Source organism: Eurypyga helias, unplaced genomic scaffold (genome assembly GCF_000690775.1).
Source record: "Eurypyga helias isolate BGI_N326 unplaced genomic scaffold, ASM69077v1 scaffold23100, whole genome shotgun sequence".
Lineage (NCBI taxonomy): Eukaryota > Metazoa > Chordata > Aves > Eurypygiformes > Eurypygidae > Eurypyga > Eurypyga helias.
In genome coordinates, this window is record NW_010224085.1 from 17,289 (window position 1) to 31,935 (window position 14,647).

General features: G+C 41.6%; 1 protein-coding gene across 1 annotated transcript; it reads right to left on the minus strand.

Moving 5' to 3' along the window:
• Positions 1-3,758: 3,758 nt before the first annotated feature.
• LOC104516229 (adipocyte plasma membrane-associated protein-like) lies at positions 3,759-13,579 on the minus strand (the record flags this gene model as incomplete). The annotated part of the gene is made up of 8 exons (XM_010160501.1): positions 3,759-3,965; positions 4,739-4,934; positions 5,799-5,959; positions 7,678-7,790; positions 8,224-8,373; positions 9,587-9,685; positions 12,856-12,977; positions 13,490-13,579. Coding segments are annotated over 8 exons (1,138 nt in total), but the record flags the coding sequence as incomplete, so codon positions are not given.
• Positions 13,580-14,647: the final 1,068 nt, after the last annotated feature.

The window sequence follows — 14,647 nt, forward strand, 5'->3', positions numbered from 1 at the left end:
ACCGTAGGATCTGACTAGCAAGTGTCTTGTGCAGAACTAAAATCCATATGCTAAATACTCTCTTTCAATGAGACCACTTCAAAGGAGACCAATGAATTCTGTAGGTCAGCTTTGGTAGCTTGCAAACCAGAATGTAATTCCAACCCCCTTCTAGTTTGAAATGCTGGAATGGGTTACTCTGTACTACTGAAAAAGCTCTCGGGGTTTAATACAGGCTTCCTAGTGAGTTAAAACAAGGCTGTTGAGACTAACAAGTATTCAAGAAAGTGTGCCTGTGGTTTGAGCTAACTCTTAAGTCTGTTTTAACACGTGAACAGTAGTAATACTAAAAAAATCCACAAAAAAAGACCCAGGGCTCCCCAGTAGACTTGATCTGTCTCTAACCTCCAAATGGCTTGAATTGTCTAATGTCTTACAGTGACTAGATTCTTGAAGGCAAATTGTTCTGAGAACAAACTAGCTGAAAATAAACAAATGACTGCTCCCTAGAAGTTAGGCTAAGAGGGCTCTTTTAGGCAGTTTAAGTGCTTCATAGCGTGTCGCTTTTTTGCCGAGACGTAACTACTCAGAACCTGCAGTAAGTGGCCTTCACACCAGAGGACTGATGTCAGATGTCTGGCTGCCATATGTTATCACTTGGGGTGATGTTGTCTTTTCAACCTTCTGATTAGGCTTATCTGAAATGCTACCAGCACTTGCACCCAAACTCCAGTATCTTTCTAAATCTTGAAAAACACCCAAACCAGTGTTGGCATGTAACTTCCGTATAAATGCATTGGCAAAACCACCTGGAAACACTGATGCGTGTGTCTTCTGCAAGACAAGTTCATGTTGCTGTGGGCAAATCAACTGTGTTATCCAGGCAAGATCATCTTTCCCTTGTCAAACAAACTGTAGCACAACTATTGGTGTTAGTTAGTTCAGATCTTTTACCCAGGTAGAGAGCACGTGATGATGTCAACTTCTGTCACATAAAACCTACTACAAAGTAATCACTAAGGAGGCAACAAAGCATGACTCTTGCAAAACTGTGAAGGTGCAATCCCAGTGCACAGATCCACAAACGGGATACAAGCAATGCTACAATAGGTTGAACTGTCCCTGCTTTCCCTTCTGAAGCAAAGAAGTTGTCCTTCATGTTGTGAACTTCCATGCTGGTCTGCAGGTTAGGTTTTTAGATTTGAGACAAAAGCTTTATAACTCGCTGTTTCAAATCTCTAGAGTGACCAAATATCTGGAGACAAAAGTCATTTGAAGGGTAACTTCTCAGCTGGAGCATCTGTACAAATGCAGAGGCTTTTGGATACTCAAACTACTTACACTCAGGAGTTTTTTGATATTTTTTTTTTTTTTTTTTTCCCCCTCCACTACAGCTGTAGCTTTATCCTGTTCTTTGTTTCTCAAGCCTTGGCATTGCCCATCAATATCCTTCAGGCTCTGTTTCATCTTTAAAAACAAAACCAAAGTTGTTTTTGTGCTCTCAAGCATTGTCTTGCACTCTGAGCTAAACCTAAAGTTCACTTATGTAGTGTTTTGCCCAAATAATTCTAGTGGCTTAGACGTGTTCTTTGGTAAAACCATCAACAGTTCTATCAAATCCAGGTCATATGTCAAGTTTCTACTTGAGTAAAGGTCCAGTGCAAGTAATGTGCATTATGTTGCTCCTTAAAAGGGAAAAACCCCTTTTTTATGGGTATAGATATGTAACTGATGCCATCGTAAAGTGATCTTAAGCCATAACAAGGAAATCTTCCTTTCAATGATTTACTTTTTGCCTAATACCTAACACGAAAGTTGACATAACCAATACAGATTATTCAGTATGTGTGACCAGATGTTTCACCCCAGTTAACCCTCTTGCTATCTGTGCACACTTGTAAAGCAGTTTGTCTGTAACTAGGCTCAGTAACTCCACACACTTACTGTCAGAGAACCACGCTGTACCTGAAATTTGCCACAGGTAGCACACATTGTGTTAAATAGAAATTCAGAATGCAATTAGTCAGTTCTTTCTTAACCAGAAAGAGAATAGCGATTCAGGAGAATAACCTGCTTCATTCCCGTTTTGATGAAGACTTAAGGACTGTTCAGCAAAAGCATGTGGTTGAAGGAAGAACAGGAACCAACAGCTGCCTGCCTTCCATTACTTTTAGAGGATTTTGTTGCCACCTGTCGTGTGTCTGTTTCCATGAAAGCATTAATTCTGAGTGTATTTACAGCCCTGAATGAACAGTGTTAATTCTTTTCCTTGATGATTAAAAAAATACTGTGAAGGAACTTTAACTCTTAACCAGATCTAATTCCTGACTAAGTGATTTTAAAACCACGTAGGTTTCCTGGATATTCCATTTCATGTGCTATCTGACCATGGCTGTATCTGTACCTTGTTACCAAAGGCATTTGTGTTCTATGAAAGGGCCTTACCCCTACAGAGTTGGGTTTAGGTAAAACGTGATTGACTGAAAAAAAAATCATAATTACCAAAAGCAGAGCTGTGAAATTTAATGATCTCATCTGGTAAAGGAGATACTGCACAGGGAGAAATACAGTTAATATAACTTTATTACATTGTCCCTAAACCAAAAAAAACCCCATTCAGTATCATCACTTCAGCATAAGTGAATACAGCTAGTACAGGCTTACCCAGTACAGGTCCAGTAAATTGGGCTGCTTTGTTTTGAGGGGTAAAGCTGTAAGAGGAACACATACATGCAAAGGAACACCCAAAGCAGGTAGAATACCTGCTCAATCAAGTTAAATTTCTGATTCTACAAGCTAAATACAATATTTCCTCATAATGAACCAGCTGTCATTTATTGTGATTCAATTAAAGCCAATTTTATTTGTATTGCACTCTCTGTATGTGAGCATACTTTGCTGTAGCGTGTGTGAGCATACTTCTGCTGTTTCGGATGTTTGTTTAGAAAGTGCCCTTCCAGAGGACCCTGTTCACTGCTGCACTTTTGGGGAAAGAAAAAAAATAAACTGCCTATCAAACTTCCTATCTTTCTGTCACTGAACTTCAGTTAAGCCTTTCCAAAGGATCGAGATGTGTCATGTTTCTGAAGACTGCCTTCCTAATTTATAAGCCTCTTCTCTCCTTCCTGCCCTGCTACCGAACAATGGGTGCCACTAGTGAACTTTCATTTGGTCACAGGGAACCTTACAAACAGCATCTAGCAAAGACAATGTGTGACTGCTTTGCAACAGGAATAAACACTGAGGTGAGAGAAGAAATTTAAATGCAAGCTGTACTTGCACATAATTTCCTTGGAAACTGATGTAGTTGAATAGATGGAAAACCTGAACAAAAGAGACAGTGGAGAAACTGTTGTTCATAATTAAAAGCAGTATGGTCTGCCTCTGGGAAAGAGGAAGAATAAAATCCTACATAAACTTTTTCCAAAATGGGAACTGTACGCAACAGTAAGATATGTGCTACTGACTCACCTCAGTCCCTGTCAGAGAGCTGAATTCTTTGGGTGATTCTGTGCAACTGTTTAAAAATACATACCTAACTATTTTCTGAACTACAGAGCAAAGTGATTTGGTACCTTTGACCTCTTTAAGTCTGGGGCTTTCACAAGTTTCTAAAACCAGTATTTCTGCATTGTACTTTCACTTCTGCTAAACCACGTGGTATCAGTTTCATTTCTCCTTCCCCCACGTACTATTCTTCCAATAGGTAGAAAAAAACCATCAAATGGCTGCTTGAAACAACGCTGCTGTTTTTCTTCTGATGCTCCAGCTTACGAAAACTATGAAGTTGACTGTAGCACCACAAGAAAAGGCAGCTCCGTATTACCTAGATACACCTTCCCCCTGTGCTCAAAGACATCACTGACAGCCCAAGTGACGCTACCATCAGGGTCGTGGAAGCTTGCCACAATGTCTCCTTTGTCGTTGATTTCCAGGAACAAGCCATGTTTGTGAAGAAAAATGCTGTAGAATGATAGAGGAGCCACCTGTTTCAGAAAAAGAAATACGCAGTGATAACACTTCATTCAAGGGTTGTGGGGGGAACTGTATGACTAGAAAGAACTGGCAGTGCTAATCTATTGCTTTCCAGATGTTGCTCTAGTTGGATTCAGCTGTCAGTTATCTTTTGAGATCATCCACTGGACTGTGTCTAAAGCTGGCAGTCCAGTAATCACTCGCTGATGTTGAGGTACAGTCAGTGCCCACTTCCTCAAGAAGGTGTGGGTGGTGTTTGAGCGTATTCCAGCTGGCAAGAGCCACCCGTTTTCTAAAAACGGGAACAAGAGGAACTTGACGGAACACCACTGAATCACCCACTTTAGTGTTTTTCCTGTGCAAGTTCTAGGGAAAAAGCAGCATGGTCAATCACAACCACCTCCGTGACTCTTGCTTGGCAAGAGTGACTTTGCGGAGTTTGATTCCTGTAAAAAAATCCTCATATTTTATGTGAAGGTTCTTTATTTGCCTTGACAAAATCTCATGTTGCTGTAAACAAAGGCCTGAGAAATTGCAGCTAGGGACTACTTTTGTAAGTACTGATTCTCTTACCTTACAAATGGGTTCTCAGTGTTACCACAACAGTAAAACTGATGTGGTTTTAACATGTTCCAGAAAAATCTGAGGTAGTATGTGTTGGGATGCTGGCTGGTAAAGATGAAGCAGTCATTCTTCATTGGGAAATGCAAGAGACACCAAGTTCTTTCATACTTTAAAAAAAAACGCCAACATTTTAGTTAATACTACACGGCATCAAAGTTACCTTTGCAATAAATCTCTTCAGGAATGGATACGGTCCTAAAGCATCCAGAAGAGGAGGAAAGAAACCAGGAAAGCGAGTAGTAGATATTCCAACTCTGTATAAGCCTGTGTGTGATAATCTGACGTTGTCAGGATACCCAGGCAGGTTGTCCACAAAAACTTCTTTTTTTCCTGCATTAGCTCCGCTCACCCAATAGCTGTGAAAAGGGAATTTGGTATAGGAGTTAGGGTGGCTGCTGCAAAGTACAGCAAGCTTAACAGCATGGGAGAGCCAACATTCTCATTTGTGCAAGGGGTTTCTCAAAATGCAGGAAAGGACTCTGCAGGAAGTAGTAAATGCAAAGAGGGACTAAGCTTGAGTCACAGCGATTGGCCAAAAACCATCTTTCTACATGTAACACAAACAGTACCCCCATTCTATCCAAAAACCACACGAAATGTGCCTGTTAAATAAAACTAGTATTAAATATGGCTTTAGAATCATAGAATGGTTTGGGTTGGAAGGGACCTTTAAAGATCATCTAGTTCCAACCTCCCTGCCATGGGCAGGGACACCTTGCACTAGACCAGGTTGCTCAAAGCCACATCCAGCCTGGCCTTGAAGACATCCAGGGATGGGGCATTAGAACTTCCATGAAATAAAAAACACTGTTAAAACAGTGACTCCCTTTAAAATGGGGTGTTATGCTAATCATCATGCAGTGACACTTGTCCTCTGAGGCCTCTTGTAACTGTAATACTGGAGTCAACAGGATAATGGTAATTGAGCGAATTAGGGCCCAGAAAATTGGTATAAAAACACCTGGCATTGTAAAGAGCAACTCTTAATCTCTACCTGGAATTAACTAAAAGCCATGACTCTTGAAACAGAAAAAAAAGTAATTTAGACTAAGTTTCCAATAGCAACCCTCCAATAGTAATCTTCAGTCAACATTTTTAGAAAAATAAGGAAAAACTGAAAAATAAGAACATGAAACTCATGTCTACAAACTGGTAAGAACATGTAACATACACTAACATGCAGTATTTTATATCTAGGGGGAGAACGACGTTTAACATACCGTACGATTCTGCAAATGCTGGTTTCTGCTATTAATATGTAATCTTCACAGGGAGACAGAGCAATCCCGTTTGCCATGTACAGGCCACTGAGCAGCGTTCTTCCTCTTCCAGTTACAGGGTCGTAGGCCAAGAGGCGACCAAGATGGTTTGTTTCGATTACCTTAATCAAGACATCTAATGAAAAACTAGGCTATCAAAACACCTGGTTTCAATTACAACAGCAAATATTCAGCAGCTGTGTTAACATGAGTTAGGTAAAGGTGGACTTTACAGAATGGCAGATGGCATCTTTATATCAACAGCTCACGCCACTAAAGGAGCAAAGGATTCTGTTTGTGTCACCTCCCAAAGGATTCTGTTCGTGTCATCTCCCAGGCTGATCACGGCACGCTTGCGAAAACAGAGGAACGTGGGGGTTTTAACTCCCAGAGTTTTCTGCAGTTCCTGCTTTGGCAAAATGTTGAGACCTATCAGGCTTCTGCGAACAAATACAACTTCTTCAAATCAAACCAGAAAGCAATCACGAGTGATTTGCTAAAGCAAGTAAACAGCCGACATTTTATGTCTGATCTGAAATCACTTGAGCAATTTTTTTCTGCTAAAATCAGCGGGGCAGCTTTGAACTTTGAACATATAGGCCCCGTGAAGAGGAAACTGCCTTTATGTTTGTCATTCGTCCCAGCAGCCCCTTGCCAAGCCTGAAGTACTGAATGGCAAAGATGATGTAGTACCAAACAGTAATGCGATAGCTTTAAGAACCTGCAAGCGACACATGAAAGACATTTCAGCTGTTTTTTCCCCCTGTTCATAGTCTGAATCTCAATTTTTAAATTCAGTGTATTTCCCTTCATGTGACTGGTTGGAACGAGTCCAGAGGAATCCATGAAGATGCTCAGAGGGCTGGAGCACCTCTGCTATGGGGACAGGCTGAGAGAGTTGGGCTTGTTCAGCCTGGAGAAGAGAAGGCTCTGGGGAGACCTTATGGCAGACCTGAAGGGGCCTACAAGGAAGCTTGGTGGGGGAGGACGGGGGAACTTTTTACAAGGGCCTGTAGTGACTTGACAAGGAGTAAGGGGTTTGAACTAAGAGTGGGGAGGTTTAGATTAGATATCAGGAAGAAGTTCTTCATGGAGAGGGTGGTGTGGCACCAGAACAGGTTGCCCAGAGAAGCTGTGGATGCCCCATCCCTGGAAGTGTTCAAGGCCAGGCTGGACAAGGCTTTGAGCAACCTGGTCTAGTGGAAGGTGTCCCTGCCCATGGCAGGGGGGTTGGAACTAGATGGTCTTTAAGGCCCCTTCCAACCCAAACCATTCTGTGATTCTATTTTCCTCCTTACCTAATTTTATCCACAGTTCTGACAGCAGAGGCAAGACTCGGTGTAAACTTTATGTCTGTGACCTCACTGACTTTCAGCTTTACAGACAGTTTGTTCTAGATAACATTTTACTCAAGGGCTATGACCACACAGAAAAGATACCTTCAAGTACACCAGCAGCCTGCTACCTTGCATTTACTGCAGTAAAAGAGCATGCTTGTAGGCAGATACCAGGGAGAAACTAACATGCTGTAAGGACCCAGACTGTAGTGTGTCACATGGCAACTTCTTTGGGTAGTCATACCCGGAGGGTTGTGGTTTTTTTTTCTTTCAGAAGAGCAGGGAGTTGTTGGTTTTTTTCCGAAAGAGCAGCTACAGAATAGCACTGCCCATCCTCTGCCTCAGGGCTCCCACACGCTGCATTCATGGCATGCTTGGCTAAAAAGCACAAGCTCAATCGAAAAAAGCTTGTCTCTCCTGCAGCCTAGTACGCAGTGCTGCCAGCACAAAAATTAACACTTAAGCTGCCTGAACAAATGGCTGCAAAGACTACCTTATCTCACCTCATATTTGTGATGTCGTCTTTCCCACTTGCTACTTGAATCCGTAAAATAAACCAAGTTTTTCTTTGATATTTCTAATCCATTTAGGAATTTGAAAGGCAGACCATCCACACCTGCTTAATCAAAATTATTAAAATCAGTACAAAACCCCCAAGTGTTCAAAATCATTCAGACTCGCACAAGCTTAAGTTGTCAGACATCGCAATTCCAAATCTCAGAGTTAATGCTATCGCTATCCTTAATCTGCCCCCAGATAAAGTCCAAGCTCCAAATTACTTCATTTACAGGGAAATATATTCAGGTTGCAGCTCAACATAGCACATACCAAACCAAAAAGACTCCAGCAAACATCAATGCTTTTGGTCTTTTCTATTTTTTTAAAAGCAAGTCTTAAAAATACAAAGCCCATGGGCTTTCAATAAGCCCTGGTCCCCACACTCACTGGCACTGATCTCAATGAGTAAAGTGCCTTGATCTTCCAGTTTATACATAAGCATGAGGACCAAACCCAAGATCAATCTACTTCCCCCCGCACTGTAGCATCACCTCTTTCACTCGAGAGCAGGAGGGTTTTCTCTCCTGTCCTTGGGTCGACTTTGTACAGGCCTAGGTAAGAATCCACCACAATCAAGTTACCATCCTGATCCATTCGGACTCCATGGGGCCGGCCACATACTGGTTCATAGTCAGGAGTTCCTGAGGTACAAATAGGAGGACGTTTAAGACCAGGAGGTTGACAAAATGAAGAACCTGAAAAGCAGTAAACCATCATCTTTGAATAAACCAGCAGATACTTAAAAGCTCCCTTAAACTGTCTCTAAAAGTAACTTACAAAGGAAATGACAGCATAATGTCAATCTAGCCATCTCTCCTCTTTGTTACTTAAGAAAAAGTTTGCTCCCAACTTCCAGAGAAACTCAGCTCTACCCTGTTTTCGCAGACAATTTTAAAGATGACTGAAGAACTGGTAGGATTACTAAATCAGTAAACCAAAATGGATTAGGTCTCTTTAATTTATATCCCCCAAGTAAAAAAAGGGGGAAAACCCACCTGCTTTTAGGAAAGATTTAACTAACTACTTCCCTTCAGCTGAGGGACCCAAGTTCCACAGGTCACATGAGAATCCTGCGTATTACAAAACCCAGATCTACCGTGTTAAAATCACAGAATCATTTGGGTGACACATCAGTAACACAAGCTGACTGACTGACTGACAGCTGCCAAGAAGTCGACAGCTGAGTTCTAGTCTCACTCTGAATGGATCGATCAGTTTGGTTTCCCATCTTCCACAAAGTCAATTATTTACGTAAAGCTCAAAAAGTTCAGTAATCTTTGAAAATTCTTTCAAATTCGGTCAGGACTAGCCCATAGCACAGGGACTTTGGGGATGGGGGAAGCACCTACACAGCCACCAACCACACTGTTAGGAAACCAGGCTAAAGCCAATCAGCTATTGTAATGGCCCCAGGCCTGCTTAATTCATCAAAGAGCAATGGGGTAAACCCGTAAACATTTCTGTGTTTGTCTTCCTCATTTACAAGTAAGAAGTAAATGCAAGTAAAGAGGTAAATGCAACCCAGTGTTCAGTACCAGGACACACTATTCCGAGTCTCTGGTTCCTTCGTAAGATTTGAACTGTTTCTAAAATACATAGTTGGATAAATCATGTCTTTAGACCACCCTCAAAAAGCTTTATATGGACAGACTTCTATAACAGGTCATTCCTTATTTAAACGGCAATGCAGGGCAAGTCTAGTCAAGTCAGTCTCAAGGGCTAGAGAAATGTGCCATTACGCCACAATCCTGCCAGAAAACGTTAGCAGCCACTAACATAGCACTTCAGTTTCTCATTTAGTGATATTTACACGAACAAGTTTGTTGTCATTTTCACACCGAAACGCTGGCTCACCACATTCAGGCATGTCCTGCCCCATTTGAGTGATGAAATGCAGCTGGTCACCACTCATCATCCACAGTTTCCCATCCACAGTACCAGTGTAGATATTACCTTAAAATAAGTATGTTAGAAGAGTGTTTTAAGAGGGACTAAGGCAAATAAAACTACTATAAAAGAAGGATATTCCTCGTTCTTGTGAGCCCTTGCTCCTAATTTTTATATTCGGTGCACACACAAAGCAACAAAACAGACAGGAAACCATACAGCTTACCTTAAATATATTTTTATAAATCAGAAAGAGCAATCATATATTGCAGATTAGAAATGAAAGATGAATTGTTCAGATGTTTACTTTAAATGAACATAATACATTAAAAGCTCTTAAGAACCCTCTGGGCTAGCAGCAAAGACATCAAGGATGGGACTAAGTCAGTGAAAGCATTAGCAGAGCTCACACCATCTACCTTTTTGTTCTGAGGGTTCTGCCACGGTGTCAGCGCTCTAAAACGTTCAGCAGATGAAAGGAAAACATTACAATGGCTGATGCAAAACAGGAGAGTAACCCTTCTCATAGGACATTAAAATCCTAAGCAAAAAAAACCCCAAGTGTGGTTTTTGGGTTGTTTTGGTTTTTTAAGCTGTGATGTCCTGCTCTGGTTCTGAACCACCAGAGTAATACCAAAAGCGTGTAAGTTTGCAAGAAAGGACTACGAGCTTTTTTATTGGATGCTTGCTTTCTCCTCTGCTTTTAGTGTTTAAATTAACTAGGCAAAAACCTCTCAGGAAGTCTTCAAATCTTTTGACGTTGTATTCTAACTGCAAAAACTGCTGAGTAGAGCATCAAAGGAAAAACACTAGCAGTGATTAAGCCCCACCTTTGCTGAACAATAGCATCGTCCTACCTTTTGACTAGCCCGGGCTCCACAACAGCACCGTGCACATCACCAATCCTAGACCGACGGTCCAACAAAACACACTTTTGGCGTAAGGTCTGTTAAGCGTCTGGAAACATTCCTCTGATTTGTCTTTTATCCACATAGACTGAACTAAAGTAGACATTAGTTTCTTTACGTGTGACCTGCGTTTTCTCCCTAGCCTCGTTTACAGTTAAAAATGTGCACTGTCACTGGGCGACAGGTGTTAGAAGAAGATCCATAAAAGTTACTCTGCCTTTCTGTGCCAATATGACTTAAACCTCCCAGATTCTGAATTTGTGTAACGAGCACTTACACCAGGGCAGATAAACAGATATAGAGATGCCTAGCATCTGCTCGCTCACATCTATGGAAAAATGTTACAAGCAAATAGGACAGATTCTCCAAGTATCAGCTGTCAGATCTAGATTAGAATAATTGTCTAGAATTACTGGCATATAGAAAGCACCTGTTTACCCAAAGAGAGAACGTTGGAGCCACCGTTCAATACGGCGACTTTGCCTGGGAAAAACCAGGGGCTGAACTTTGCTGTCATGAAATCTACTGGCATTCTAATGCCTCCCCAGGCATGTTGGAAACAGCTGAAGTTGCTGATCACATACCAGATTCTGTATTTAAAGAGAGAAATCTTAGACTAGTAATGCTATTTTCTACCACGCTGTGCACTAGGCTATGATGCTATATTCAGATTTATATGGCTGGTGCAAGTGGGTTTTGCACTAGACTTGTCTCATGGGTATTTGTAGTAAAGCGAAGGCAAAACAGAACTGCTCTGATTACCTGGAATATCCTGTCTTATTCATATGGAAAACAGAAGTTACCTAAATCAGGCTACAGCTCCAGGACACTACCACAACCTTGGTCATATTGTGTGATTTCAACCGACTGAATCCAGCCTCCTAAGCCATCCTTAAATTCAGGGAAGATCCACGGTAGAATTAACACACGCAAGAAAAACAGAACCAAACCCGTATTTTATACAGCAGCATGAAAGAGGTTAGATTTGGCACCACAAAGCATGTGCAGGATTAGTCCTCATACTGGAAATATGCACTGCAAAACTCCAGTCGTGAACGCCACGCTTTCTGAAAGCTGTGGGGCAAGAGATGGAGAACAAAAAGTGCGATAAAAAGTTTATAATAGCACCCTTGAGGAAAGCAGGAAGGTAACAGCCTTGAGCAAACATTTGCTAGTAATGGGTGCTTCAGTGCAAGGTGCTGAACCAAAAAGCTTTGACTGAAAACACTTCTAATTTCAGCTTGCACAATGGCAAACAAGAACGTTCCAGTCGACCATCTCTCACCTCTGTAGCACAGCACAGGAGGCGGTGCCTTTCAGACAAAGGTGCCCTGGGCTATTCAGTATTTCCTTGAAAAAAACCATGAAACTAGCATCAGCAGTAAGGGAGGGTGTCTCAACTGTCTGGCTCAAACTGCTCTGGACTGGGAGTTGCCTGCTTCCCTGTACTGGCTACCGCAGGAATATTTTACCCACTTACACATCAAGAGGAAAAGAATTCCTCAAGAACAGGTGAGTCCTGAGTCTACAGCACTAAACCCGTGTCCTAAACAGAAGACCACAGTGTCTCCCCTCTACTCAGCTTCAACTCATCGCAGTCCCTTACTCCGGTCACACAACACAGTAAGAGTGTTGTTGGAAAGATGCAAAACATGCTACTCAGCATGGCTTCAGCCCTCTGGTTCCCACCTTCCAGACAACCGAGATGCATTATGTAGATGGGTAACAGGAAGTTTTACGCTGCAGTGAAAAGCTCCTTCATATTCCAAGCTGCTGTCAAAATATGGTTTTGATAACTCTGCAAATTTTAAAACAACTTCATTTGCCTCCCTCTTTGGCTCCACATTTGCTAACAGCTTTTGAAATAAATTCACGCTGCTGCTGGAGACCTGAACAGAAAAACCCCCAGGGCAAGCCTATGACTCCTATGTCAAAAGCCCAAGCTCAGACTCACATTTGCAAAAATCTTGAGCTGTTGTTGCATGCTACTTTTAAAGAACATGCCATTTTACACCTTTTAAAAATCATATCTAAATACAGCTTTTATACATCGTCAATTTGTGTGTCTGTGTTTTTTAATGTACCAGTAGGACATTTGCTGCATCCTTGGAAGCAGCAGATAACAAAGTGTTCTGGAATATTTACAAATGTGAAGATATGGAAGAACGTACGATTATCTTAATATTTTTGGAACAATCATTTAGCAAACATTCCTGTTTTTCTTTCTTTGGATTTAAACGTAAGTCTCCTCTTTTAATAACTTGGCCAAGCAGATGTGTAACCTGTAGCAGATGTGTAACTTTACCCATCTGGAATTTATTTACTTGCCTTCATCATCGGCAGTAAAAGACTCAGGACCTTTCAGTTGTCCTGTGAAGATTCTTTGCCCACTCTGAAGCTTTTTATTCACTTGCAATGATCCAACTAAGGCTGGAGGTGGCTTTTCAAAACTGCACCAAATGAATTGTAAATAAGATGTAAGAAACAAGACAGTATTGGATGATGAAATTATTTGAAAGGAAGGTAAGACTTTATTCCAGAGATACTAATAACAAAGTATTCTTTTTTTAAAAAAATTGATTAAAACTATTACTTCCATCTAAATTAGCAGTCCTGTGGAGCTTGCACACCCAGGCTAAGAAGAATACAGGCATTTTAGACCTTTTTTTCTCCTGAAATCAATACAAACACAAAATTGTCATCACCTTGAGAGTTTTATTCCCCATCATTAGTCTCAGATCTACTAACAATCTCTCTATGTTTATGTCTGAACACTGATCAGCACTGTTTAATTTTTATTTCCCAGAAACACAGTTTCTTTTGTGTGCTAACTGAAGTAACATGCTTTATTTGCTCCTGCAGGATATTTTTCCCCCTGTATAGTAAATGTTTTAAAAGCACAGATATTTCCTGACAAACAAGAGTATGCTATTGGACCTGAAAATTAAGCAGGGCAACATACATGAATGGTTCTGGATCGATGGGAGATGGTAAGTAGTAAATGCTAGCAAAGGTAGCAAAGACTGCAGCTGGAAACCCCCACGCTGGGAACCTGGGAGGAAAAGAAAACATTTGCATACTCATGCACATAAAGGAGGAGGGTAGGAGGTAACTGAGAAGAGGTTCTTTTTTTTTTTTTGAAAGTTAAAAAATTTCAGTACTATAACTTAAGATTGAGAGAGGACAAAGCAGACTGCTGCACAGGTTGTACTGCTGTCCTGCTCTATTCCTGGGCTGGATGGGCAATCCAGCCAAAACCCACAAGGCTTCTTTTGCCGAGTTGGAGTTCTAGGAGTAGATAACTCTTGTAGGCAGAGATACAAGTCCAGTTACTTGTGTGTCAAGCCAAAAATTTCTGTACTATAACTTAAGATTGAGAGAGGACAAAGCAGACTGCTGCACAGGTTGTACTGCTGTCCTGCTCTATTCCTGGGCTGGATGGGCAATCCAGCCAAAACCCACAAGGCTTCTTTTGCCGAGTTGGAGTTCTAGGAGTAGATAACTCTTGTAGGCAGAGATACAAGTCCAGTTACTTGTGTGTCAAGCAACTTTGTTGACTCTAGCATCAATAAAGCCTTTTACCAACCTTACCCTGGCTGAGGATTTGCTATTAACAAGCTTTACCAAGTGCATACGTGTACCATGATATGGTTGTTGCACTTAACCCTTCTGTATCAGTTTTTAGCTGGGGTTTTTTAGACTTGGCAGCGAAGTCTGACACCTGTGAAGCTATGGGGTCTCGCGTGAATCCACCGTCAAGAAACCAGTCAAATCGTTAGCATCCCCCCGCTGCAGGGTCGCAACGCCCAGAGAAGAGCAACAGAGGGACCAAAGCAGCTCTGCCCTACTGAATTAAATCAAGGAGAGTTGCACCATAAAAAAAAAAAAATAACCAGACAATTAAAAATGCAGTGTTCTGGAGAAAACCGCTAAAAAGCCTTCAAGGGATATGAGATAAAAAGGGGCAAAAGGCATTTCCAGAGGAGGGGGGACCCGGGTATCACCTCCAGCCCAGGACACTTCCTCACTGTATTCCCCTCGCGATTGTCCAAGAGGTTTTTTCCTAAGAAACCACTCGCCAGCGGGCTTTCCCCCCCACCTACGGCGGGACAGCACCCAC